Genomic DNA, 24,720 nt, shown 5'->3' on the forward strand with positions numbered 1-24,720 from the left:
TACCTCAGTGTCAGGTTTTCTTGCATCAAGCTTTTTTATCAGTTGGAAAGGGAATGTTCCAGGTGATCACAAAGGAAAATTGGTTCTTAACTGCTAATTTTCGTTTCTGTAGTACTACAGATCAGTCCAGCCTTCTGGATTTTGCCTCCTTTCCAGTAGATGGAGACAGAGAAAGATTCACAGGCACCGCCTCTTAACCCAGTGTGCCACTTATAGCTCCTCAGAATTACCAAGTACCCAAGCATAAACAGTCAAAAATGTTTCTAATACAATTTTCCTTTCCCTGTATGTACCCAGATCACTCCAGACTCCTGGGGCATACCAAAACTTCCCTAACCAGAGTGGGCCTGTGAGAGTCCTGTTCAAAGAACACTTTCACCAAAGCTGTCAACATCCGGGGCCTGGACGTCCAATTGGTAGTGCCTGGCAAAAGTATGTAAAGATTTCAAAGTAGCCAACCTGAAAATCTCTTGCGGCAACACCAGTTGGTATTCTGCCCAGGAGGCCGCCTGGGAATGGGTAGAATGAGCCCTTAACCTCTCTGGGATAGAACGACCATGACAGATATATGCGAACCCAATAGCCTCCTTCAACCATCACATAATCGTGGCCTTCAACGCTTTCTCATCCTTTTTCGCACCTCTCCATAGCACAAAAAGTTGATCTGATAATCTGAAACTGTTAGCGACCTCCGGATACTGCAACAAAGCCCTTCTGACATCCAACTGTCGTAATTCTTTTGCGTGAGGTGCACCAACCTCCAAATTTGTAAAGGCCGGAAGCTCCACTGACTGACTGACTTAAGAGGAATGCTGAAACTACCTTCAGCAGAAAAGACGGAACCATTCTCAGAGAGACCCCGGAATCTGAAATCCGCAAAAAGGGTTCTCTTCATGACAGGGCTTGAAGTTCAGACACCCTTCTGACTGAACAAATCGCCACTAAATAAACAACCTTCAAAGTCAGTTCTTTTATGATGGCCCTCTTAAAAAGGCTCAAATGGTGCTTCACACATGCCCTTGAGGACCAAATTAAGGCTCCAAGAAGGGCACACCTGACGAACAGGGGGGCGCAGATACTTCGCCCTTCAGAAGAAACGTTCCACATCTGGATGCACAGCTAGGGCTGTTCCATGAACCTTGCCTTGCAAGCAGCCCAGGGCTAACACCTGCACTCTCGGAGAACTAACGGACAAACCTTTTGACAAGCTGCTCAGCAAAAAGGCCAGTATCTATGCCACTGATGCTTGCTGAGGATCAGCCCCCTGCTCCGTACACCAGGCCTCAAAAACTCTCCAAACCCTGACATACACCAAGGAAGTAGAAGTTTCACGAGCGTGCAACAGAGTAGAAATATCATCTTCAGGATATTCTTTCCTACTTAATGGCTTCCTTTCAAAAACCAAGCCGCTAAACAAAAGCAATCCGCTTGATCTGAAAATATAGGGCCCTGGTGTAGAAGATTTGGCAGATGGCCCAGTCTCAAGGGGCTGTTCACTGCTAGGTTGACCAAATCTGCAAACCAAGGCCTTCATGGTCACTCCAGAGCCATGAGAATCATCTTTCCTGGATGGACCTCTTTCTCCTTAAAACCTTGCCCACTAGGGGCCATGGTGGAAACAATAGATCAGAATGTCATGCGGCCAAAGAAGAACCAGGGCATCGTCCCCTTCTGTTCCTTGCTCTCTTCTCCTACTGAAGAAGCACAGCGCTTGGCATTCCTCTGAGTTGCCATGTGATCCATATGAGGTATGCCCCATTTGCAAGAAATTATGGTCATTGCCTCCTCCGAGAGCTCCCATTCTCCTGGGTCCAAACCTTGCCGGGTGAGAAAATCCGCTTGCACATTGTCTGATCCCGATATGTGCAAGGTCGCTATTGAGGTCAGATGCTGCTCTGCTCAGGACATCAGCATCTTCACTTCCAGAGCAACCACTCGACTCTTGGTACCTCCCTGGTGGTTGATGTAGGCTACTGTCGTCACATTGTCAGATAGGACTCTGACTGCACGGTTGCGCAAAAGAGAAAGAAACTCCTGCAGGACCAACTGCACCGCCCTTGGCTCTAGGCAATTGTTGGACCAGGCTGCATCCTCCGCCGACCATTGGCCTTGCACCAACTGGGACTGACACAAGATCCCCAACCGGAGAGACTGGTGTCCATCCTCCAGCACAAATGGTCCCGGTCAAGCCACCATGAAAGACTGGACCTGGAAGACTCTGTAAGTGGTAGTGGAAGATGAAACTGCTCCGAAATCAGATCCCACTGGGATAGCAATGCTTTCTGTAGAGGTCTCATGTGAGCAAACGCCCATGGGACCAAGGCCATAGAACCGAGGACTTCCAAGTAATCCCAGACCCTGGGCACTCGGGCCTCCAACAGGTCCCAAACTTGAGTCCACAGCTTGACAATCTGCTCCTCTGTGAGAAAAACCTTCCCCATTTGGGTATCGAAGCGTGCGCCCAAGAACTCCAGAACCTGCGAAGGAGAAAGGTGGCTCTTGGACAGATTCACTATCCATCCCAATGAACCCAGGTGTTGCACCACCAATTCCACCGCTCATATGCAAAGGTCTTCAGACTTCGCCCAAACGAGCCAGTTGTCCAGATACGGGTGGACCAGCACACCCTCCTTTCTGAGGGTTGCCGCCACCATCACTTTGGTGAAGGTCCTCGGGGCTGTTGCTAGGCCGAAAGGGAGTGCGCAAAATTGATTGTGAGCCCTCTGGGGACAGAGAAATAGTTACAGTATCTGAATGTAATCGGCTTTGAAGTGCTGAAAAGCGGAATATAAATATAAATAAATAAAAATGGCTCCCCGGGATCATAAACCAGAGGTACTCTGATGATCTGGGTGAATCCCTATGAACAGATACGCCTCCATCAGATTCAAGGAAGCCAAATACTCCCCGCTTCTCACTGCTGCTATGGCGGACCTCAGAGTCTCCATCCAGAAACGGGAAACTTTGAGAGCTACATTTACCTTCTTTAAATCCAGAATCGGATGAAAAGTTCCTTCCTTTTTTGGCACCACAAAATAAATGGAATAACGCCCCATCCCCTGCTCATCCTGGGAGATGGGAACAATGGCTTCCAGCATATGCAGCCGCTGTATTGTCTGCTGGATGATCATATTCTTCTCTGCCAAGGCACAGGGAGACACCATAAACAGGTTTCTGAGAGGACGAGCAAATTCTAAAGCATACCACCGTTACCTCTCTCACCAAATCCTGGGTTCCACTAAGAATTAAATCTAAAATAGCTCCCTCTCTTGTTGGTTCCTGAACCAATTGCTCCATGAAGCAATCATTTATTACATCCAGGAACTTTGTCTCTAGCAAGTCCTGATGTTACATTTACCCAGTCAATATTGGGGTAATTGAAATCTCCCATTATTACTGCACTGCCAAATTGGTTAGCTTCCCTGATTTCTCTTAGCATTTCATCATCTGTCTGACCATTTTGTCCAGGTGGACAGAGGTAATCTATCACTATACTCTTACCCAACACACATGGGATTTCTACCCATATAGATTCTACTGAGCATTTAGTCTCTTGTATGATCTTTATCCTTTGGACTCTATACCCTCCCGGACATAAAGTGCCACACCCCCACCAAGCTGATCCTCCCTATCATTGTGATATAATTTGTACCCTGATATAGCACTGTCCCATTGGTTATCCTCCTTTCACCAAGTCTCTGTGATGCCAATTAAGTTAATCTCATCATTTGCTGCTATACACTCTAACTCTCTCTAGTTCTCTCAAGGTTCAGGTGGCGGCTCTGGGCTGTTTGAGGGGTAAGATTGATGGGATATCTCTTGCAGCTCATCTGGATGTGGCGTATTTCTTGAAAGGTGCGAAACATTTGAAACACCCCCCCCCCCCCAGTTCGACCAGTTTGTCCTTCTTGGAGTCTGAATCTGGTTCTACGTGGATTGTGCGGCCTTTCTTTTGAGCCTCTCAAATGGGCCACTTTAAAAGACCTAATGCTCAAGGCAGTTTTCCTGGTGGCTATCACTTCGGCAAGACGTATATCTGAGCTTCAAGCGTTGTCCTGTAGGGAACCTTTTCTACGGATTTCAGATGCAGGAGTATCCCTTAGGACGGTATCCTCTTTTCTACCGAAGGTCGTATCGGCATTTCACATGAATCAATCCATAGAGTTGCCGGCTTTCACTGACTTAGATCGGGATTCCCCTCAGGCTCGTGATTTATGAAGATTGGATGTCCGCCGGATTCTACTCCGATATTTGGAGGTGACCAATGCCTTTAGGTTGTCTGACCACCTTTTTGTCTTATGGGGTGTAAGAAAGGTCAAAAGGCATCCAAAACTACTATCTCCCGATGGTTGAAGGACGCCATTGCTTCGGCATATATATGTCACGGGCGCACAATACCGGAGGGTTTGAAGACTCATTCAATCAGATCTCAGGCGGCATCTTGGGCTGAGAGTCAGTTTGTTTCGCCGCAGGAGATTTGTAGAGCGACTACTTGGAAATCTCTTCACACTTTTGCTAAACATTACCATTTGGACGTCCAAGCCCCGGATGTCAACTGTTTTGGCAGCAGTGTTCTCCGAGCGGGACTCTCCAGGTCCCACCCCATTTTGGGCAGCTTGGGAACATCCCAGCGGTCTGGACTGATCCGGGTACGTACAGGGAAAGGAAAATTGGTTCTTTCTTGCTAATTTTCGTTCCTGTAGTACCACGGATCAGTCCAGACGCCCGCCCAGAACATTCTAGCCTGGAGAGTCCGTTCACTGTCATATTTATCCTTTTCATTCTGCAGATTTTATGATATGTTCATTCTGCTATGGTATGGATTATGCTGAAAGATCGCAGGTGGCACACCAGCCTAAGAGGTGGTGCCTCACAAGTTTTTCTCTGTCTCCATCTGCTGGAAGAGAGGCCTAACCCAGCGATCTGGACTGATCCGTGGTACTACAGGAACAAAAATTAGCAGGTAAGAACCAATTTTCCTTTGCTTACCTGTAACAGGTGTTCTCCGAGGCAGCAGGATGTTTAGTCCTCATGAAACTTGCCCGCCACCCCGCGGAGTTGGGTTTCTTCTATTTTTATTGACGTATAATTCTGTGTTACAAGACTGGAGAGGGACTCCACATGGATGCGTGGTATAGGGCAATGCTCACTGTGTCTAGTCAAAGTTCTGGAAACTTTGACACAAATTTTCTGCATCAGGATTCCATCTGATGATGTCACCTATGTGTGAGGACCTACATCCTGCTGTCCTCGGAGAACACCTGTTGCAGGTAAGCAACTCTGCTTTCTCTTAAGTTATCTGGCTATATTCTGAATATAGCTGGATAGGGTTAATGTTATCCAGATAACACTGAATATTGGCATTATCTGGATAAGTTTTGAACTCCCATGGAGCACCCCTAAGATATCTGGATACATTTTATCTGGCTAAGTACTTAGTTGGATAACTTGGCAGGAAATTTGAATCCCAAGGATTGTCTGTCTAAGTCCTGACTTAGCCAGACAAATCCCTTTGAATATGAGCCATAACACCTCATTATGCCTTTCTGTCTACAGGCAGTAGCATGTCACAGCCAACTAATAGTTGTGTAACCCTTTCTAGTTCTCTTTTACACAATCTACACTTATCTGTTTTGCTGTTTGTTTGTTTTTTCTGCACTGGCTGTGAGCCATCTTAGCTGTTGTCACTATCCTCTGGTGCAGTTAGCAATCTCTCATCTTTAGTTTTAACTTCACCTCTTCTTAATAGTTCCTGTGTCAGGCCTTGATCTGCTTGTGGTTGCGGAGGTAACTGTCTGCATTTCCCAGTGTATCTTTGCTTTATCCAATTGTTTTTCCTTGTATGTGAGTCTGTGTTTTTTTAAAGAGGTTTTTATTTTTTTTCCTTGGTTTTCAAATTCGGCTGCCTCTTTCCCTGTGTGTGCTGGTAAATTCTCACGCATTCCTTCTACTCATGGAAAGGATTGTCCAAGGATAAGGAAGCTTTGGTCTGTTTAGCTGCACTGATGCTTCTAGCAGTGAAACAGGTCTCATGCTAATCAAGTTAATGGGGACAGCATGGTGTCCCTGTGTATTGTGGACCATATCAGAGAGCACTAGGATTTATGAGCGCCATCCGGCTAACTTTGAAGGTAAATTCAATAGTGCAGCTGCACTACTGAATATAGCCTGCTATCTTAACGACAACTAGCTAACTTTAGGACTGTAATTTTGTCAGTAATTTTCATATGTGTTATATCTATATCTATCTATCTATCTATATATATATATATAAAACACATGAAAATTACTAACAATTACAGTAATTTTTATACATATATGTGTATGCATTTACCTATGTATGCATGAAAATTACTGACAAAATAGTAATAAAACATTTTTAAACTTGATATGCTTCATAGAGCTATGTTAAAGTTGAAATGATCACATTTTCTAAGGGACCTGATTTTTTGGAGGACGTTTCCTATTCTGTGCACTGCCTGCCAAGAATTTAAATTTCATCAGGGCATGTCCTCTCTAAAGAGTGCTTTTTTTGTCATTCATCCCAAGACTAGCATCCTCACTAAAGAGTGCTGCTTATGTCATTCATCTCAAGACCTCTTTAAAGAGTGCTGCTTACCGTATGTCATTCATCCTAAGTCCTCTTTAAAGAGTGCTGCTTATGTCATTCATCTCACGTCCTCTTTAAAGAGTGCTGCTTGTTTGTCATTCATCTCAAGTCCTCTCTAAAGAGTGCTGCTTATGTCATTCATCTCAAGACCTCTTTAAAGAGTGCTGCTTATGTCATTCATCTTACGTCCTCTTTAAAGAGTGCTGCTTGTTTGTCATTCATCTCAAGTCCTCTTTAAAGAGTGCTGCTTATGTCATTCATCCCAAGTCTCCTCTAAAACGTATTGCTAGTTTGGGTATAAATACTTGTGCACTTCCATGTTGTTTCTTCCTAGTTCCGGGACTACTGTGCTATCTGCGTGCGCTGGGAATGGCCAAACTCTCCAAAAGCGTTGGAAAAGTGCAATATGACTACGCCTTTCTTTGAGGGACATTTCTTGAAAGTTTTGTTTGACAGAATGGGCAGGATCTTGGATCAGGTAAGGATTCCAGGGTGAGATATTGGCCCCCACGTACGAAAGGGCGTGTGTGTGTGTGTGTGTGTGTGTGTGTGTGGGAGATGTGTCCCCCCTGTGCTGTATTGTGCAGGGAGCCATGGCAGGGGGAGGGTTGTGGAAAGTGATTTCCAGTATAGTCTAAAAAGAAGGAAGGTCCTACCATACTAAATTAAATACATGAAGTACCATTGGTCAACCTTTCAATAATCTTTTTTTTTTTAACTTTATCTTTATTTTATAATCATATAATGAGATAAAACAAAAGAAATTGACACATAATAAGATAATACATAAACAATCAAAGCAAAGGGAAAAAAACCCCAAAAAGAAAAGCTTCACTAGTCCACATATATATAAAGGGAGAAACAAGAAAAAAAAGAAACTAAAGCCTACAACGTGCTGTTCAAGCTACCCACCAAACCCAAAAGAAACCTAACTAACCTGCATCTTATCCATCAGATGCAGAGGATCAGCAAAATAAACTTGCTCCTCTGAAACACTACCTCACGTTTGCAAGGAAATTTCAGATAGAAGGAAGCACCAATATTTGGAACGCGTTACTTAGGTAAAATAATTTGCTTCCTTCTTGCTTGCGTTTCTCTGGAAATGTCCGGAAATATCCGGACCATCTGACCACAAAACAAGCCATTTTTGTATTAAAAATGCTGTCAAAACACAAAATTTTTTATTTTATTTATCTATTTAAAAATACTCCAAAGTTCAGGGGCAATTTACAGTAAAAAAAAAAAAAAAGCATAAAATTAATAAGGACAAACAATAAAACATAATATAAGAACAAGCATGAACAAGCATAATAAAAGAAAAAGAAAATAAATACGGACGTCATTAAAAAAGGGGGAGGAAGAATGGAAAAAAGAAATTAAGAAGAGAAAAGGAAAGTGTGGAGAGAAGGTGAGGGGAAGTCAAACAAGAAGAGAAAAGAAATCTAATACAAAAGATAGACTTAAAGTGCCACGGGAGCTTATATTATCTTGTGAAAACAAGCTCTGGTCAGCAGACAGTTCAGAGCCTAGAGTTAGCCCTGAGCGACCAGGACCAGGGACAGTGCTTCTCCGGGGGGGGGGGGGGGGAGGACTCAACAATAGTAAGGCTTTCCGAAAGAGGAGCTTTCTGCCCTCATTACTTATGTTTGGGTGGCCCTAAAGGTACCAGGCACCAAAATAAGACTGATTGGAAGGAGACCCTATCCATCAGGGAATTCGGAAGCCTCCAAGGGCCTTTTCCTTACACAAAGCCTTACATCAGATGGTGCTGATAGAGTGGGACACCCCACAAGGAGGGATTAGAGAAAGCACGGTGATGGGGACATTGTACCCCCTTTCTGCGGAGGAGAAGAATAACCTACTACAAATTCCAAGAGTTGATGCACTGGTGGTGGCAGTAACTCATAAAACCACCATCCTTATGGAAGGAGGAGCAGCTCTGAAAGACCCTCAGGACAGGACATAGTAACATAGTAATGATGGCACATAAAGACCAGATTGTCCATCCAGTCTGCCCAGCAGTTTGCTTATTTGGTAGTAACTGTAACTCCATGCAGGTTACTCCCATGAGTTTTGTTAAGGGTGGTAACTGCCGCTCTATAGGTTACTCCCACACAGAAATGTTACACCATCCCTTTCTTTATGCCTTTAAGGATCCACAATGTATGTCCCATGCCCTTTCAAATTTATTAACTGTTCTCGTCTTCACCACCTCTTCTGGGGGAGCATTCCAAGCATCCACCACCCTCTCTGTGAAGAAATATTTCCTGATATTTGTTCTAAGTCTTCCCCCCTGGACCCCTAGTTCTACTGTTTCCTTTCCAGCGGAAAAGGTTTGAAGTTTGTGCATCATTAATACTTATCAAGCATATGAAGGTCTGTATTATATCTCCCCTGCACTTTCTCTTCTCCAGGATATACATATTTAGATCCTTCAGCCCCTCCTCATACGTCTTCTGAATACGGTGTTTCCCCTCGGAAATTCTGTGGAAGTCTTGCTTAGCCCTGTTGATAATAGACCTTGTACTCCAATGTGGAAGTTGAATCCCTCTTTACTGGGCAAGTTGAAGTTTCTCGTATTGATTAAAAAGGCCGTACAGGAATTTATGAGTATAACCCTGAAAATGACCACTGGCCCATTCTTAGGTGGGAGCTTTTAAAGCTTATCTTATGGGGCAAATAATTCCATCTATTTTAGCATACCAAAAGGAAGGTTCGTTTTGCCCCAGGACCTCAAGAGCATGAACAGGCATCTACAAGTGATTCATTTCCGCATGGAAACCCTGTGCTCCGAAATAATGGCTGTACAATTGGGAGAGTTCTTAACCTCCCTGGACCTCTCTGAGGCCTACCTACATATTCCAATCCATCAATGACATAATTTCCTATGCTTTGCGGTACTGGGTCGCCATTATCAGTTCCGGGCACTGCCTTTTGGCCTAGCCACCACCTCCAGAACATTTTCCAAAATTATGGGGGTTATAGCGGCAGCATTGAGAAAAGAGGAAATTCTGGTGCACCCATTCTTGGATGACTGGTTCATCCGGGCCAAATCCATGGAAGATAATCTCCGGGTGACCAACAAGGTGTAACCTCTTTGTTTCAGGAACTCGGTTAGGTCGTAAATCTGGACAAAAGCAGTCTTGAGCCCTCCCAGTCCTTGGAATAGCTGGGAGTCTGGTTCGACACCAAGCAGGGCAAGGTCTTCCTTCCGACCACTCAGATAAAGAATTTGATGTCCGAAGTGTGTCTGTTGATGAGCACAATATGCCTGGTGGTGTGGAACTATCTCCAAGTTCTCGGTTTGATTGCAGCAACCCTGGAGGTAGTGCTGTGGGTAAGGGCACACATGCAACCACTTCAACGCTCACTACTGTCATGTTGGAACCCGCAGTCTCAAGACTATTCGATTTGTCTCCACTTACCACTGGGAGTATGCTCTCGACTCCAGTGGTGGCTGTAGGAAGCTCATCTGAGCAGGGGTGTACCTCTGTCCTCTCCGAACCGGCTGGTCCTAACAACAGACGCAAGCCTCCAGGGCTGGGGAGCTCACTGTCAGAAACTGACGGCCCAGGGATGTTGGACCGAGGAAAAGGCCCTCTGGAACATCAACCACCTGGAAGCCCAGGCAGTCAGATCGGCGTGTAAACAATTCAGCCACAGACTCCAGGGTCAAGTGGTCTGTGTAATGTCGGACAACGCAACGATGGTAGCCTACATCAACCGCCAGAGTGGAACCAAGAGCCAGCAAGTGTCACAGGAGATAGATCTCCTTATGGAATGGGCGAAAATAATCTACAGATGATCTCAGTCTCCCAATTCGTAGTAAAGACAGCATCAGAGCAGACATTTTAAGCAGGAAGAGTCTGGATCCAAGAGAGTGGGCGTTGTCGGTTAAAGCCTTTCAGCTGATAGTAGTGATCTGCTGGCTGCAACTCACAATGCGAAGGTTCACCAGTTCTTCAGTTGCAGAAGAGATCAGTTGACTCTGGGGATCAATGCTTTCATTCAGACTTGGCCAAAAGAATAGTTGCTATATGTCTTCCCTCCGTGGCCCCTGCTGGGCAGGGTCATTTGCAGAATCAAACACCACTGGGGATTATTCCTTCTAGTAACTCTAGATTGGCCCAGACATCTGTGGTATGCGGACAAGCAGAGGCTCCTGGTAGAGACCCCCTGTGCTTCCTACCGCTCAGGGCCCTGCTACAGCAGGGACTGGTCCTTCACAAGGATTTGACTCTATTCTGTCTTATGGTCTGGCTCTTGAGAGGGCTCGCCTGATGAAGCAAGAATATTTTGCAGCAGTAATTGCCACCTTACTCTACGCATGAAGTTCTCTACATCCCTAGCAAATGTGAGGGTCTGGAGAGTATTTGAGGCCTTGTGCAAGGAATACGGTGTTTCCCCTCGGAAGGTCAAAATCCCACTAATACTGGAATTTTTGCAGGATGGCTAGAATAAAGGTTTGATCCTTAGCTCCTTAGTTCTTGAAGTTTCAAGGGTGAGGTAAACGGAACCCGCCTGTTGGCTCATCAGGACATGACCCGTTTTTTTAAAAGTGGTGAAGAAACCTCCAGCCACCCCTACGGTGGCCGGCTCCCTTGTAAAATCTTAATCTAGTATTAAGTTTTTGGCAGGGCCTTCCTTTCGGCCGCTGAGCTGTCTTTCCTTGGGTTTATTAACCTTGAAAATGGTGTTCCTAGTGGCTATATGCTCAGCACGTTGCATCTCTGAACTGCAGGCCTTGTCGTTCCTCCAGATGACTCCAGGAGCGTTACAGCTTCGTACCGTTCCATCCTTCTTTCCCAAGGTAGTCTTGAAGTTTCATTTGAATCAGTCCATTTCGTTGCCATCCCTAGATAAGCACAAGGACGCGGAAGAATCCCTCCTCCTTCGTCATTTGAATGTCAGTAGACCTTTGGTGCAGTATCTGGAAGTTTCAGAACTGGTCCGAAAGACGGCCTGCCTGTTTGTTCTTCACGTTGGAAGGAAGCAGGATAAACCAGCTTCGGGGGCTAACATAGCTTGCTGGATTAAGGAGGTGCTCACGGGAGCCTATGTGGAAGCAGGAAAAGCAATTACCTTCTCAGATTAAAGCTCATTCCACTAGGTCTCAGGCAGTCTCATGGGCGGAAGTTAGACTGCTGTCTCCCGTCGATATCTGCCGAGCGGTGACATGGTCCTCCTTCTCCAGGTTCTATCACCTGGATGTACAGGCCCGAGAGGATTCATCCTTTGCAAGGGCGATGTTAACCGGACAGCGAGCAGACTCCTGCCTTGATCAGGAGTAGCTTTTATACATCACATTGGTCCTGAGTCCATTTGGCTGCACTCTAGGAAATGGAGAAATTACTTACCTGATAATTTTGTTTTCCTTAGTGTAAACAGATGGGCTCAACATCCCGCCCACGGCTGCCCACAATGGTGCCAAGGATTTGCCTGTGGAGCAGATATTGTTTCCAAGAAGATTACGGATAAGCCATCATTCATTCCCTAGATATGGGTATCTATATTCTTACTGGGGTTCAGTGTTTATGATTGTTTGAGTACAGTTACGGTTATCCATTTTTAATCATATTTTAAATCAAGTTTTTTCAATAGTATGTCCACTTTGGATACTGAAGGGCTGAGGTCACTGCAGGAGTGTATCTAGGGTGATGTCAGCTTTGAAATCTGTCTCCGTCTCCATATGGTGGCAGGGGAGCATAACCATTGGTCCTGAGTCCATCTGTCTACATTAAGGAAAGCAAAATTATCAGGTAAGTAATTTCTCCATTTCCCTTCCTCCTGAATCAGGCGGTGTCACTATCAGCCTTTAGAAGAAATGAATATGAGGGTAAGGATGAAAGATTGCACCACCTGGACGTACACCATGTACCTTAAATATATCTAAACATGACTAACCTCTTCAGAAAGACAGGTTGGTTGTTCTGTTCGGAGGACCTCGAAAAGTAGAAGTAGCCACCAAGGCCACACTAGCGAGATTGATCAAAGAAACAAACAGTCTCCTTGGCCACCCATACTCAATAGTAGGCAAGATCACGTGACACTTCATGCACACTGCACACGGGCGCGGGCATCATCCTCGGCAGAAGCCTCATCTATTTCACCAGATGAAATTTGCAAAGCCGCCACCTGGTTGTCCCTGCACTCATTGTTGCTTTTGGGTCGGGGCTCTTAGGGCACTCTTGTCTTCCTCCCACCCGGCCTAGTGGTAGCTTTTGTAACCCCCAAGTGTAAGGACTGATCTAGCAGGAGGAAAAGGAAAGTGAAATTTGTTCGTACCTAATAATTTCCTGTCCTTGAGTCCAGATAGACCAGTCCAGGCCACAAGCAGAGATTGCCCCAGGAAATCCGTCTCTCTCTCTCTCTCTCATTCTTTTTCCCTCTTCACCCTCCCTAGGGAGTAGAGATAACTTTGAGGGACCCATATAATCTAGAACAATAAATAAATAAATATAGGGTGTCTTTGATTGCTTTAGCAGATGGCTGCTGGCAAAGGCCTAGAACCACTTCCCCCTTGTAGCCAACAATGAGATCAAGAGGAGGGTGATGTGCCCTCTGTCTCCAGCAGCTGAGGAATGGGGAATTCCCAAGTATAAGGACTGGTCTAGCAGAACTCAAGGAAAGGAAATTATCAGGTAAGAACACATTTCACCTTTGCACGTGTAAATGAGTTTTGAAAATTGCTACTTTTATGAACATAACTCCTTTGAAATTTTAATGAATTTTCAAAAGGTTTTACATGGATAAATGGGCTTTTGAAAATTGCTACAATATTTGCTTCTTGTACGTGTTAAGCCTTTTGAAAATTACTTCCTATGTCTGTTTTCTTCTTGTTCCAGTATAGTCTGCTTTGAGTGAATGCAGGCAGCTTGAGTAGAGGTATTCAAAACCAGACTGGATTTCCTTATCCTGTTACACCAGTCCAGATGCATGGGTTTATGCCACCAAGCCAGCAGGTGGAGACAGAGGGCCACAACCTTTTAGTGACATCATCACTACTATAAGGAGTACTGCAGACTAGGCACTTGCCAGCAGATAGTGGCACGTGCTGGGCTGGTGCAGCAGGTTTCAGTTGCTTTCATGCGTTCGGTCTCTGGGCACTTTCCTGGGACAGCAAATTCTGGTTCCGCTCCTAGGGCAACCAGTTTTGCTGAAGTTGTTCAGGGGCACTCCTTGTGCTAGACTATAGCAGTAAAATTTACACTTAAGAAAGATAGTAAAGAAAGTCACCTGGCTCATAAGGCTGCCCAGAAGCTTGTGCATTAAGCCTTCGTGAGACACGGCTATCACTGGTTATCATGTTACGCTGGAGTGTTGAGCTTACAGGGAAAATTTCACCCCACTGAGCGGCTTAGTCTAACTATCTGATGTAGCCCGAAGGGTTTTTTTTAAGGGCCGGGGCACTTAGCTGGTTAGTGCTGATTTTTCCCGCACCAGCTGGCTAAGTTTCTCTGGCTAACCCTGAACTAGTTAGGTTTAAGCTTATTTTCAACCAAATACCTACCTGGCTGGACTACCGCTCAGTTTAGGAGGCAAAAGCAGTAGCCGGTTAAGTGGAAAGCTGTGCCACGGGCTGACCGTCTTCCCCATTGTGTTCGGGTGGTTTTCTTGCAGGCACTGGGCGTGGGCTGTGTGTGTGTGTGTGTGGTGGTGTGTGCAGCTGCGTTCAGCACGGGGCACTCCTTCCTAGCCGGTGGCATTGCCAAAGGGTGACTATCGGCCCCATTCTGTTCGGGAGGCTTTTTCCGCAGGCCCTGGGCATGAGCTCTGGGTAGCGGAAGGATGTTCGGCATGGGACGCTGCTTTTGTTTCGGAGAAGTTGCGTGCTCTGAAACAGAAGGCTCTGTTGTGTTGTATAGAGGGGGGGGGGGGGTGGAGTTGCAAGGGTGCCACCCCCTCCTTTTACACTTACCCATCTAACTATTCAGAGCAACTGAGGAAAGCGTACGATGCTATGACATTTCAGTGATTAAGTTCTCTTTGATTTCTTTTCATCCCTAGCCGTACGACGTAAATTTACAAGTAACGTCTGTGTTGTCCAAACTGGCTCTCTTCCACCATCCACACATACATGAATACCTCTTGGATCCTTACGTAAATCTGGCTGCAAGCTGCAGGTCGCTCTTCTCCGTTATCGTCAGGGTGAGTAAGCAGAAGTAGAAATTTTTAACTTTTATACTATTTTCACAATGGTAACTTTACTGGTTCTACTGCTCTGATCTGCAGCTAAGCTCGTTTAAACTTCTGATTTATATCGTACATATTTTTTCTACTCTCACGATATTAGGCTGTGGTTTGATGAAGCACTTTTGAAATAAATCTCCCTGAGTATATCAGCATTTTCCACACTAAGATTTGGGTGGCAACATATGAGATTTCATTTGTTTTACATTAAGGGTGGGGTTTTTTGGCCAGAAATGATTGAATCTCTTTACCGAACCTTATGGCACCTGTGTAAACTGATAGATTTTAATAGCATTACTTTTTGTGCCTTACTGTAAACCGTTGTGACGGTACCCACATTAACGACGGTATAGAAAAAGATTTAAATAAATAAATAAATAAGGCCTGCTGGCACCTGATTCGGTAGCCTTTGTACATAATAATCTCATATAATCCTTTTATCTATATTATAGTTTTTCACTTATCCTTTGGTATTTATATGATAGTATTTTTTTGCTATTGAGAGTGTGTGTAGATGTGTGTGTGTGTGTGTGTATCTATTTGAGTATTAATCTGGCCTTCTAGCTGCATGAGAATCCATTTGGTTCTCCTGAGCCAACTGTGTTTGCTATAAAACAGGAGGTGTGATTGTTTTAATGCATACTATGCAAAGATTTCTTTCTGCAAGACTTGCATTGGTTTTTACCAAAATCTGTTTTTGAAGTTGTGTAAGCAGTGTGTATCTCCCCCAGGCTGGACTCATGTTATGAAAACAGTTGCTTCTGTCCTTATTCTCCATGCCAGACCAGTCCAGACAAGTGGGTTATGTCCCCCTGCCAGCTGATGATGCTCAAAGCTGACTTTACTCCTCTTTGATGCAGTGATCACAAGTGATCAGTAGGGATCTGATGCTGCCATCAGCTCTTCAGTATCCTATGTCAAAGCTAAGACAGCCCACGGCAATTGTCTGTTTCCTCTTCATCCAGTCAGACCAGTCTGGACAAGTGGGTTTTGCATGTGAACCAGCAGATGGAGCTAGAGAACAACAGGTTCGCTGATGTCATTGCTTCTATGCTGACACCAGCCTAAAAGTATTCTCTGTCTCCAGCAGATGGTGGACAATCTTCTCGTGCTGGAAGCGAAGACCTGATTAGGCTGGGTGAACAGAAAAATTCTGGTGCACAGCTCCTGAAGTGACGGATGAATTCTCCCTCCCTCAGTTGAGCCTGGCCCTAAACCGAAGAAACTCCTGAGGTGACAGCTTCAGGCTCCCTCCTTCAATGGAGCATCGCCAGAGACCAGAGGGGGCTACTGGTGGGATGCTGTCCCTACCCCCCCCACCTTTTGCTCTACTCTCCTTGAGTATCAGGGACAATTCAGGTCCAAAGCTTTGTACTTAAGAGCATAAGAAATTGCCATCTGGGTCAGACCAAGGGTCCATCAAGCCCAGCATCCTGTTTCCAACAGAGGCCAATCCAGGCCACAAGAACCTGGCAGTTACCCAAACACTAAGAAGATCCCAAGCTACTGATGCCAGTAATAGCAGAGGCCATTCCCTAAGTCAACTTCCTCCTTCAATGCTGTGCTGTTCTAAATCACCACTACAACCAAAACCTAATGCAACAAAAAAACTTCACTTCGTGGTTATTAATATAGGAATCATGTAATCCATCCATTAAGATCATGATTAGGCCAACCACCTTCAGAGTGGTCTGCTAGTCTTCTGAACTTGTCAGATTGAGAGCCCTTGCATGCCATGGGTCCTGGTCTGAGCTGGCAGGACTGAAAGAAAGGAGATTAACAGGTAAATGTACATTTCCCCTTTACACACATTGAGGTGCATATTCAGTTACTGTCCGGATAGGCTTGGATGCGCTAAGACGCAAGGTTTTTTCATGGGAGAGGCCCCACTATCGTGCGGGTGGGGAGTGTAAGCCACGATAGTGAGCCCCTCTCTTTAAAAAAAATAAAATATTGTGGCTGTATCGCCGGGTGGTTTTATCTCATGACAAAACACCAAGGAGCAAAACAATGTGACAAGGTCCCTCTGCGTGCAATGTCGGCCCCCCAAGTCATGGGGCCACCATGGCCTTAAAAGGGCCCACCTTAAAAAAAAGAAAGAAAGGTGACAAAAAGGCAAAGAAGTGTGTGGGGGTCAAACATGATTCCCCCCCCCCCCCTCATCCTTGGGCCACCATTTGTGGCGGCCCCCGAAAAACCAGAGTTTAAAAACAGATACAGGTGGTCGTGCAATGGCAGCCCCCACCCCCCCAACCCAATCACCAAGTTGGCCGTTTCAGCCATGGGGACCACCATCGCCTTTACAAAACATAAAATGTCCGTTAGATCCTTCCCCTGGATCCCCCAAAATTAAAAGAGACCTTGTTTATAGTGGCCCCCGGACCCTCCAAGCCCTAAAAATTGATTTTCTAGAGAGGGCCCCCCCCACACCCCCCATTACCTCAGAATTGGGAATGTGACTGGGGCAAGCCAGGTCGGTGCCATTTTGGAAAATGGCGTCAACTGGGCCCCCTTCTCTTGAAAGATTTGCTGAGCAGGTCAGGGGTGGGGGCCCAACCCAACTCTAAACTAACGATTCTTTAGGAAGTGGAGGGTCCAGGAGGAAGGGGGCCATTTGAGACCAACGAGGTCTTGTTTTAATGTTGGTGGTCCGGGAGGGATCTGTCGGCCATTTTTTGTTTTGAAAGGGGGGATGGGGTACCTATGGCTGCAGTGGCCAACTTGATGATTGGGTTAGTGGGGGGGGGGGACCCGTTGTCAAGCAGTCACCCGCTTCAGTTTTTAAACTTTGGTTGTCGGAGGCCATCTCGAGTGGCAGCCCTGGGACTAGGAGGGGATCAGGTTTTTAAGGTGGGCCCTTTAAATCTAATGTGGGAGCATCAGGACCCACATTAGGATCTTGATGCTCCCGCATTAGATTAGCGTTTCTCAAATAGGTGTAGCTAAAATAACGCAGCTGACAAATTTCTGAGTCAGCCGAGTTATTTTATTTGCATCAGATCGCCTATGCATGAGCTGCTTTGCATGGATTTGCAAAGTTCATTTCATTTTTCGTTTGCATTTCATGCATTAAAATTTCTTGATTGCTCATACATAAACCCTGAGCGATTTACAAATAAAAGCTCATGATTGCAAATCCCATGCAAAGCAGCTCATTGTAATAGGGAAGGGAATCTGGGATGGGTTATGCAAAATATCGCTGCTGGCACTAGCTTTCAAAAAGGAGATAGAGCAGCTTTTTTTTTAATCTATGGTTTTATTGTGACAATAAACATACAACATTGTTCAGATACATCCATTTTAAACATGAATAAACATTGTGTGAACTTACCTGCAACCATTTTTGTGAGTTTTGCGGTTAACCTTCTTAATCCCCCACCCCTTCCCAGAAAGGTGGGCTACATCCTTAATACTGTTGAATAAGTCAAGGAGTTAACCAGTGGTAATGGGTAAACAGTCTCTTATAAGAATTTTGAGGCAGGACTGCCTCCGGTAAACGACCCATCCGGGTACCTCAGGTGTATGGCTCTCCTGTGCTATCTCAGGGGATCTCTCCCCCCCCCCCCCCCCCCCCCGTCCCCCAGAGAGCCACTCTTTTCCAACCATACTTTTAAAGGGTTCCATATCTTCAAGAATCTTGAGCAGTCGTGTTTATGTAGTGCAATCATCCTATGAAGGGACCAGAGCCTCTCCAACCTTGAGGTGATGCTCGCCATTGTGGGTACGTTATCTGATCTCCGCAACGCGGCCAGCTCGCATCTCGCTGCTATCAATATGTTAGAAGTCAGCCATCCCTGATCCTGTGGTATATCCAGGGGGAGGTTCAGAAGGGCATTTTCGGAGGAGAGGGTGACCTCTACTCCTATAATGGCTCGAATGAGTAGTGTGATTGCCTCCCAAAATTGTGATACCCGGGGGCATGTCCACCATAGGTGATAAAAAGTTCCCTTCTGCCCGCAACCCCTTCCAGCACTTGCTGTCTTGTGTCGAATCAAGCTTATGCATTTTTACCGGTGTATATACCATGGTAATAGGACCTTATAGTAGTTTTCCGCTAGTTGGGTGTAAGTTGAGGAATATAGAGTCCCAAGTCTCCTTGGAAAGTGTTCTGCCTATGTCTCTTTCCCATGCCCTCATGTAAGCCGGCTTTTCCAGCGGATCTTTATTGATAAAGTTATACACTTGTGAGATCGCTCGCTGCATATTATCCGCTTGGTCACACCAATTTTCCATTTGAGTCTTGCCCAGTGCGAGGTCTATTCCCATTTGCTCAGCCAACAAAAAATGTCGTATTTGAAGAAAAGGGAATATGCCCTCCTCTGGTAGTTGATATCGGTCCTGAAGTATTGGGAAGGGTACCAAAGCCCCTGCCTCCCAAAGCTGCCCTAATCGCGTAATGCCCTTTACCCCCCAAGTTTTAAAGAATCTTGACTGATCTCCCATGGGGAAAGAGGCGTGGGATTGGATACAGGTGCTAAAAATATATTGCTGTTTTCCTACCAACTGACAACGCCATTGCTCTCACACCGCCAATGTGGTATTGGTCAGCAGAGGAAGGCATTTCAATGGCAACCAGGTAGCTCTGGGCTGCCAAGTAAGCGATCTGAGTGGCATTTTTCCTATCATGGATTGTTCTATAATTACCCATTGTTTGTGCTCTCCCTTCCTGTTCCAATCAAACATAGTGCGCAACTGAGCTGCCATAAAGTACCATCTCAAGTTGGGTACCCCTAACCCACCTCTCAATTTAGGTCTAAATATAACAGCATTCGATACCCTGGGGGGGCCTACGCTTCCAGATGTAGGAAAAAATACGCTGTTGCCTTTTCTTTATTATCACCGTGGGATGTGTATTGATAGGGATTGAAATAGATAGTCCAATCTAGGTAAAATATTCATCTTCACAGAGGATATCCTGCCAAACCATGATATATACAGTTCAGATCATCTGTCTAAGATCTGGAAAAAATTTTGTATGGGGGGGGAGGTAGTTTAGCTGATACAGCTCATTGGGGTTGTTATTTATGTAGACGCCCAAGTATTTAATTTTTTTGATGCCCACCGAAAATGGAATGAGGACTTCAACGTTACTAGGTCCTCAGCCGCCACAGAGAAATTCAGCAACTCAGATTTCTCCACATTAAGCTTAAAGTCGGACACACTGCCAAATTTTTGCAGTTCAGTCAATGCTCCCACTAAGGAGTGAGATGGATGGGTCAAGGTGAACAAGATATCATCAGCGAACAGTGACATCTTGTATTCCCTCTCCCCTATAGATACTCCCCTGATTGGTATGGTTCGGCGGACCCTAATAGCCAAGGATTCTAAGAATAGCGCAAAAAGTAATGGGGATAAAGGGCAACCCTGTCTTGTTCCCCTATTATGGGAAAAGGCTCAGAATGTGTCCCATTGACTTTCACTCTAGCCATAGGTGTGTTATACAATTGTATCCAATTAAGAAAATAAGGACCAAAATTCATCGTCTTCAGGGTGTGAAATAGGAATGGCCAGTGCACCATGTCAAAGGCTTTTTCTGCATCCACCAATAGAAGGACCGCCGGGATGGATTCTTTTTTAGCCCACCAGACTAGGTCTCCTATTTTGCGTATATTGTCTGCAGCCATTCTGCCGGGGATAAAACCCACCTGGTCTGTATGCACTAGCCTTGCCATAACCCTGTTCATTCGATTCGCCATTATTTTCGCTAGCAGTTTAAGGTCCACATTGATTAAAGAGATGGGTCTGAATGACCCACATTGTGTTAGATCCCTACCTGGTTTCCCCAATATAATTATACCTGCAACATTAGCACCAGGCCTCAGTGGGCTTCCCTCCCTCAATGAATTAAATAATGCTCCCAGGGGGTCTATCAGCGAGGACCAGAATTTTTTGTAAAACTGTGGCGTGTACCCATCTAGGCCTGGGGCTTTATTGGCCTTGAGTTCCTTGATTGCCTGTTGAATTTCAGGGGCAGAAATTTCTCGGTCCATATAACCTCTCTCCTCCTCAGAAAGAGTGAGGAGGCTAAGATCTTTGAAATAGGCATCAATCTGCTCTGGGGAGATATTTGTATTTGCCTCATATAGGGCCCCGTAAAACTGCCGGAAACTGCCTAATATCAGGGGATGAAGTGATTAAACTACCATCTTCGTGTTGCGCCTGTCGGTCGCAGGCAGCTGCGACTTTTGCTGCTCGCCTCCTTTCTCTATGCAGCTCAGAGTCTGGGGAGAATGGGGGCCTCCGCTTCCACACGCCAACCTTCATGGCATGCCCGGGACGGCGTGGGCGCTCCCAGCAGCCATCTTACATCCGGGGTTATCTAAGGCACGCGCGCGCGCCTGCCCCCTCCTTAAACGCGTCATGGCGGGAAGCTCGAGGGCATCCCCACCGCATGATGTCATCCGCTTAGCATACTTAAACTCAGCTGACTTCTTGCAAGTCGAGTTAGCAAGGATTCCTGTCCTGCTATTTCCGCCACACTGGGACTCCGTCTCGCTATCCTACTGGGTGACCTAGGTACCTGCTCCTCGGGGGCCTTGCCGCACTCAGGGCTATCCACTCCTCGGAGAGCCATTACTTTCTGTTTCTCTGTTCCAGTGAGTTCCTGCATCATCCTCGGACGACCTTTGCTGTTCTTGTTCGGACCTCCTCGGTGCTTGATCCTCCATCTACTTCCACAGTACCGGCATGAGTACAAAACCTGCTCTTCTACCTTTGTGGCATGAATCCTCGGGTAACCCCGCTTGCGGGCCACTACCAGATCCCTCCAGTCTTGTGCAACTTCTCATCGGCTTCCGGCCTACCCCGCACTGCAGTCCACTACCGGAGTTGCCAGCACAAGCTACACCTAGAGAAGGCATTCACCAGACTACTCCACGCTGAGGATTACTACTCGGACTGACCAGCTGCAGGTCACTCTCTCGGGACTGACTCTATTGATCTGCTCGTCGGATCACCATTGGCTGTATAATAAAGTTGTTTCCTCTGTTGTCCATCACTGCTGAGACCTTGCCTGTTGTGGTAAGGGCCCACAGGGCTCCTCCCTGTGGGTGGAGTCTTCACTTGCCACGACCCAAGGGCCCACTATTAGTTCAAGACACACAGATCGTAACACTTCGTGTCTTATCTCTGAAATCTGGTTTTGTGCCATCCTTCTCTTTAAGTATCTAGCTAATAGTTTCCCTGAATGATTTCCCCACTCGAAGTTTTCTTGTTTAACCAGCGAGAGTTGAGCTAAGATCTCAGCCTCTGCCATATCCTTGTAAACTTGTAAAATTGCAAATTGTTCTGTTTGTTACTATCCCACGGTTATTATTTACATATCCCATGGTTTATTTTGTTCCCATAATAAGTTTATTCACCGCCTGCATCTCTCAATGGCATTGTTCCTATCTGTTCTCCCTCTCATTATTTATTTTCCCACTGCTACCTCTATCTCCTCACTTCTAAGCTGCTCCTCTATCCCCTTTTCCCTGTTCTTTGTATTTTCTATTCTTTTTTAGTTATTTGTAAACCGCCGTGCTCACATTACCCCCATCCGAAACCTACATTGGCTGCCAATAAAATATAGAATTCTATATAAAGCTCTCACTATAATCTACAAATCTATCCACAAACAGCTCACACTAGACCTTCAGATCCCACTCAAACACCACTCGTCCGAAAGACCCATCAGAGAAGCTTATAAAGGAACCCTTCAAGTCCCACCTACAAAATACACCCGTCTAAAAACCACCAAAGAACGTTCCTTCTCCACAGCAGGCCCTGTCCTCTGGAACAGACTACCGACTGACCTAAGACTGGAACCTTGCCTTCATACCTTTCGAAGAAAACTGAAGGTGTGGCTTTTCCTCCAAGCCTTCCCCTAGTCAAAATGCCACTTCGGACTCAGCCCAAGGAATGAGATAATTATTAATCTCATAACCCGTCTTATATTATTATTTATATGTTGCCAATTCCGTTCTACCTTTCTTCCTGGCTCCTTTAGCCCCCAAGTTCAACTTTGCTTGTTTCAGCCTTCTTGTTTGGTTACTCTTGTTAATCCCCTAAGTTCCATGTAAACCGGCCTGATGTGACGTCCATTCGTGAAGTCCGGTATAGAAATATATATTAAATAAATAAATAAATAAATGTTCCCACGAATGTCGGTATATAAAAGTTTATAAATAAATAAATAATCCTGCAGCTCTTTCCTTGCCTTCTGTAATTTCATGTATGTGGCCTTGGAAAATGTCTGTTTATGAGTTACTGCCAGATTCGCTATTTCACCTAGCAATCGCTGTTTTGCACACTGTTTCCTCTTTTTGACGAGGGCCTCTCTGGATATTAACTTGCTTCTCACCACTGCCTTCAAGCAATCCCACACCAGTGTGGGATCCCCTTTGTTTGTATCTAGGTACTCGGAGATATCTTTATGCAGTTGCTTGCAAAAAGCATCGCCAGCTAGTAGAGTGTCATTCAATTTCCATGGGCTGAACCCTGGTGTGCCACTGTTATTACGTAGCTCCATGCATAAAAGTGCATGATCTGACCATGTAATGGAGTCCATACTAATGTGAATAACCCTTCCCAATAACATCTTATCCACCAAAAAGAAATCTATACGGGAAAAAGATTGATGTGGATGCGAGAAAAACGAGTAATTTCTGGTATGTGGGTTTTGTTGTCGCCATACATCATTTAGATCCCATTTTACTAGCATAGACTTTAGTCGCTTCCTGGCGGGCCAGTTCCCATGCTACTCCCACCTGAGTTGTCTAATCGAGGGCATAGAGTTAGTTTAAAGTCTCCTGTTACAATCAAAAGTCCCTCCTCTTCCCTATCCAATATTTGGTCTATATGTTAAAAAAAAATCCCTCTGTTCTGTTTTCGGGGCATAAACATTCAATGAAGTGTACATTTCCACCTGATATTCAAATTTTACCAACAAAAATCTACCATTAACATCTTCCACATGGCTATGTATTATACAATCAAAGCCCTGCTTAAACAATATGCCCACACCAGAATATTTAGCTGTTTTACCCACTGCAGAGAAAAATCGGTGTGCAAACATTGGCCAAGCGAGAAGTTGCTCATAACGCCATTTTAAATGCGTTTCTTGTAGGCATACTATCATTGCCCCTTGGTCTTGAATCTCCTTTTTGAGGAGGTGCCGTTTACATGGGGTATTGAGGCCCTTTACATTAAGGGACATAAATCTAAGTGCCATCATTTTGTTCACTCATTACTAATGTCATTTTCTATCTGACTTGTATCTCATTGGCCTCAATATTTGGACATCAATTGGGCCTCTCACCACTGTATGAACCCCATTATGGCCCCTTCCCGCTTGGCTGTTACCCTGCTGTTCACCCTTATAATGATCCTCCTGGTTGTTAATTTTGCATGACCAACAATATTTTCCCACCTTTCCCCTCCTCTCCCCCGTTCCAAATGCCATGTCGCCATAGCTGAAGTGCTTGCGCAGAGGAGGGCGGTGTACCCCACTAGACCCGACGCCCAGGCTCCCCTTGACCTCTTTTATATCCCGTTTAACCCCTACCCATCTCCTCACCAACATCAGCATGATTCTAGTCGATTGAGTTAGTCGATAATATACCGCTTTAAGACACAACCACCATTCTGCTCTTTTCCCCTTCATTTTTCTCCTTGATTGTTTTCCTTCCATATACTGAAAAAGTGTCTCAGGTGTGAGCACTGTAGCTACAATTCACCCAAGGCCGTCCACTGTAAGCTGGGTATTTGCTCCAGTTTGCCGACACAGTCTCCTTCCTCCTTTTTCCACCCTCTGCCATCGAGGTGTCTCAGCTTGTCCATGCACTGCCAGGGGAGTGGAGTCCTTGACGAAGAGGCCTGCTGCTTTCAGGATGGCCGCCTTCTCAGCTGGAGTGCTGGCTTTAGATGTAATGCCCCGGATG

At 45.5% G+C, this 24,720-nt stretch overlaps 1 protein-coding gene across 2 annotated transcripts in view; it reads left to right on the forward strand.

Annotated features, from left to right (window-relative positions):
• Positions 1 to 24,720, forward strand: part of FAM160B1 (family with sequence similarity 160 member B1) — a 108,598-nt gene that overhangs the window by 64,192 nt on the left and 19,686 nt on the right. For both annotated transcript variants that reach the window (XM_029610469.1, XM_029610467.1), the window contains exons 14-15: positions 6,945 to 7,088; positions 14,618 to 14,758. In XM_029610469.1, coding sequence (XP_029466329.1) covers positions 6,945 to 7,088; positions 14,618 to 14,758 — 285 coding nt within the window. The remainder of the gene's footprint in view (positions 1 to 6,944; positions 7,089 to 14,617; positions 14,759 to 24,720) is intronic.

This window comes from Rhinatrema bivittatum, chromosome 7 (genome assembly GCF_901001135.1).
Source record: "Rhinatrema bivittatum chromosome 7, aRhiBiv1.1, whole genome shotgun sequence".
NCBI lineage: Eukaryota > Metazoa > Chordata > Amphibia > Gymnophiona > Rhinatrematidae > Rhinatrema > Rhinatrema bivittatum.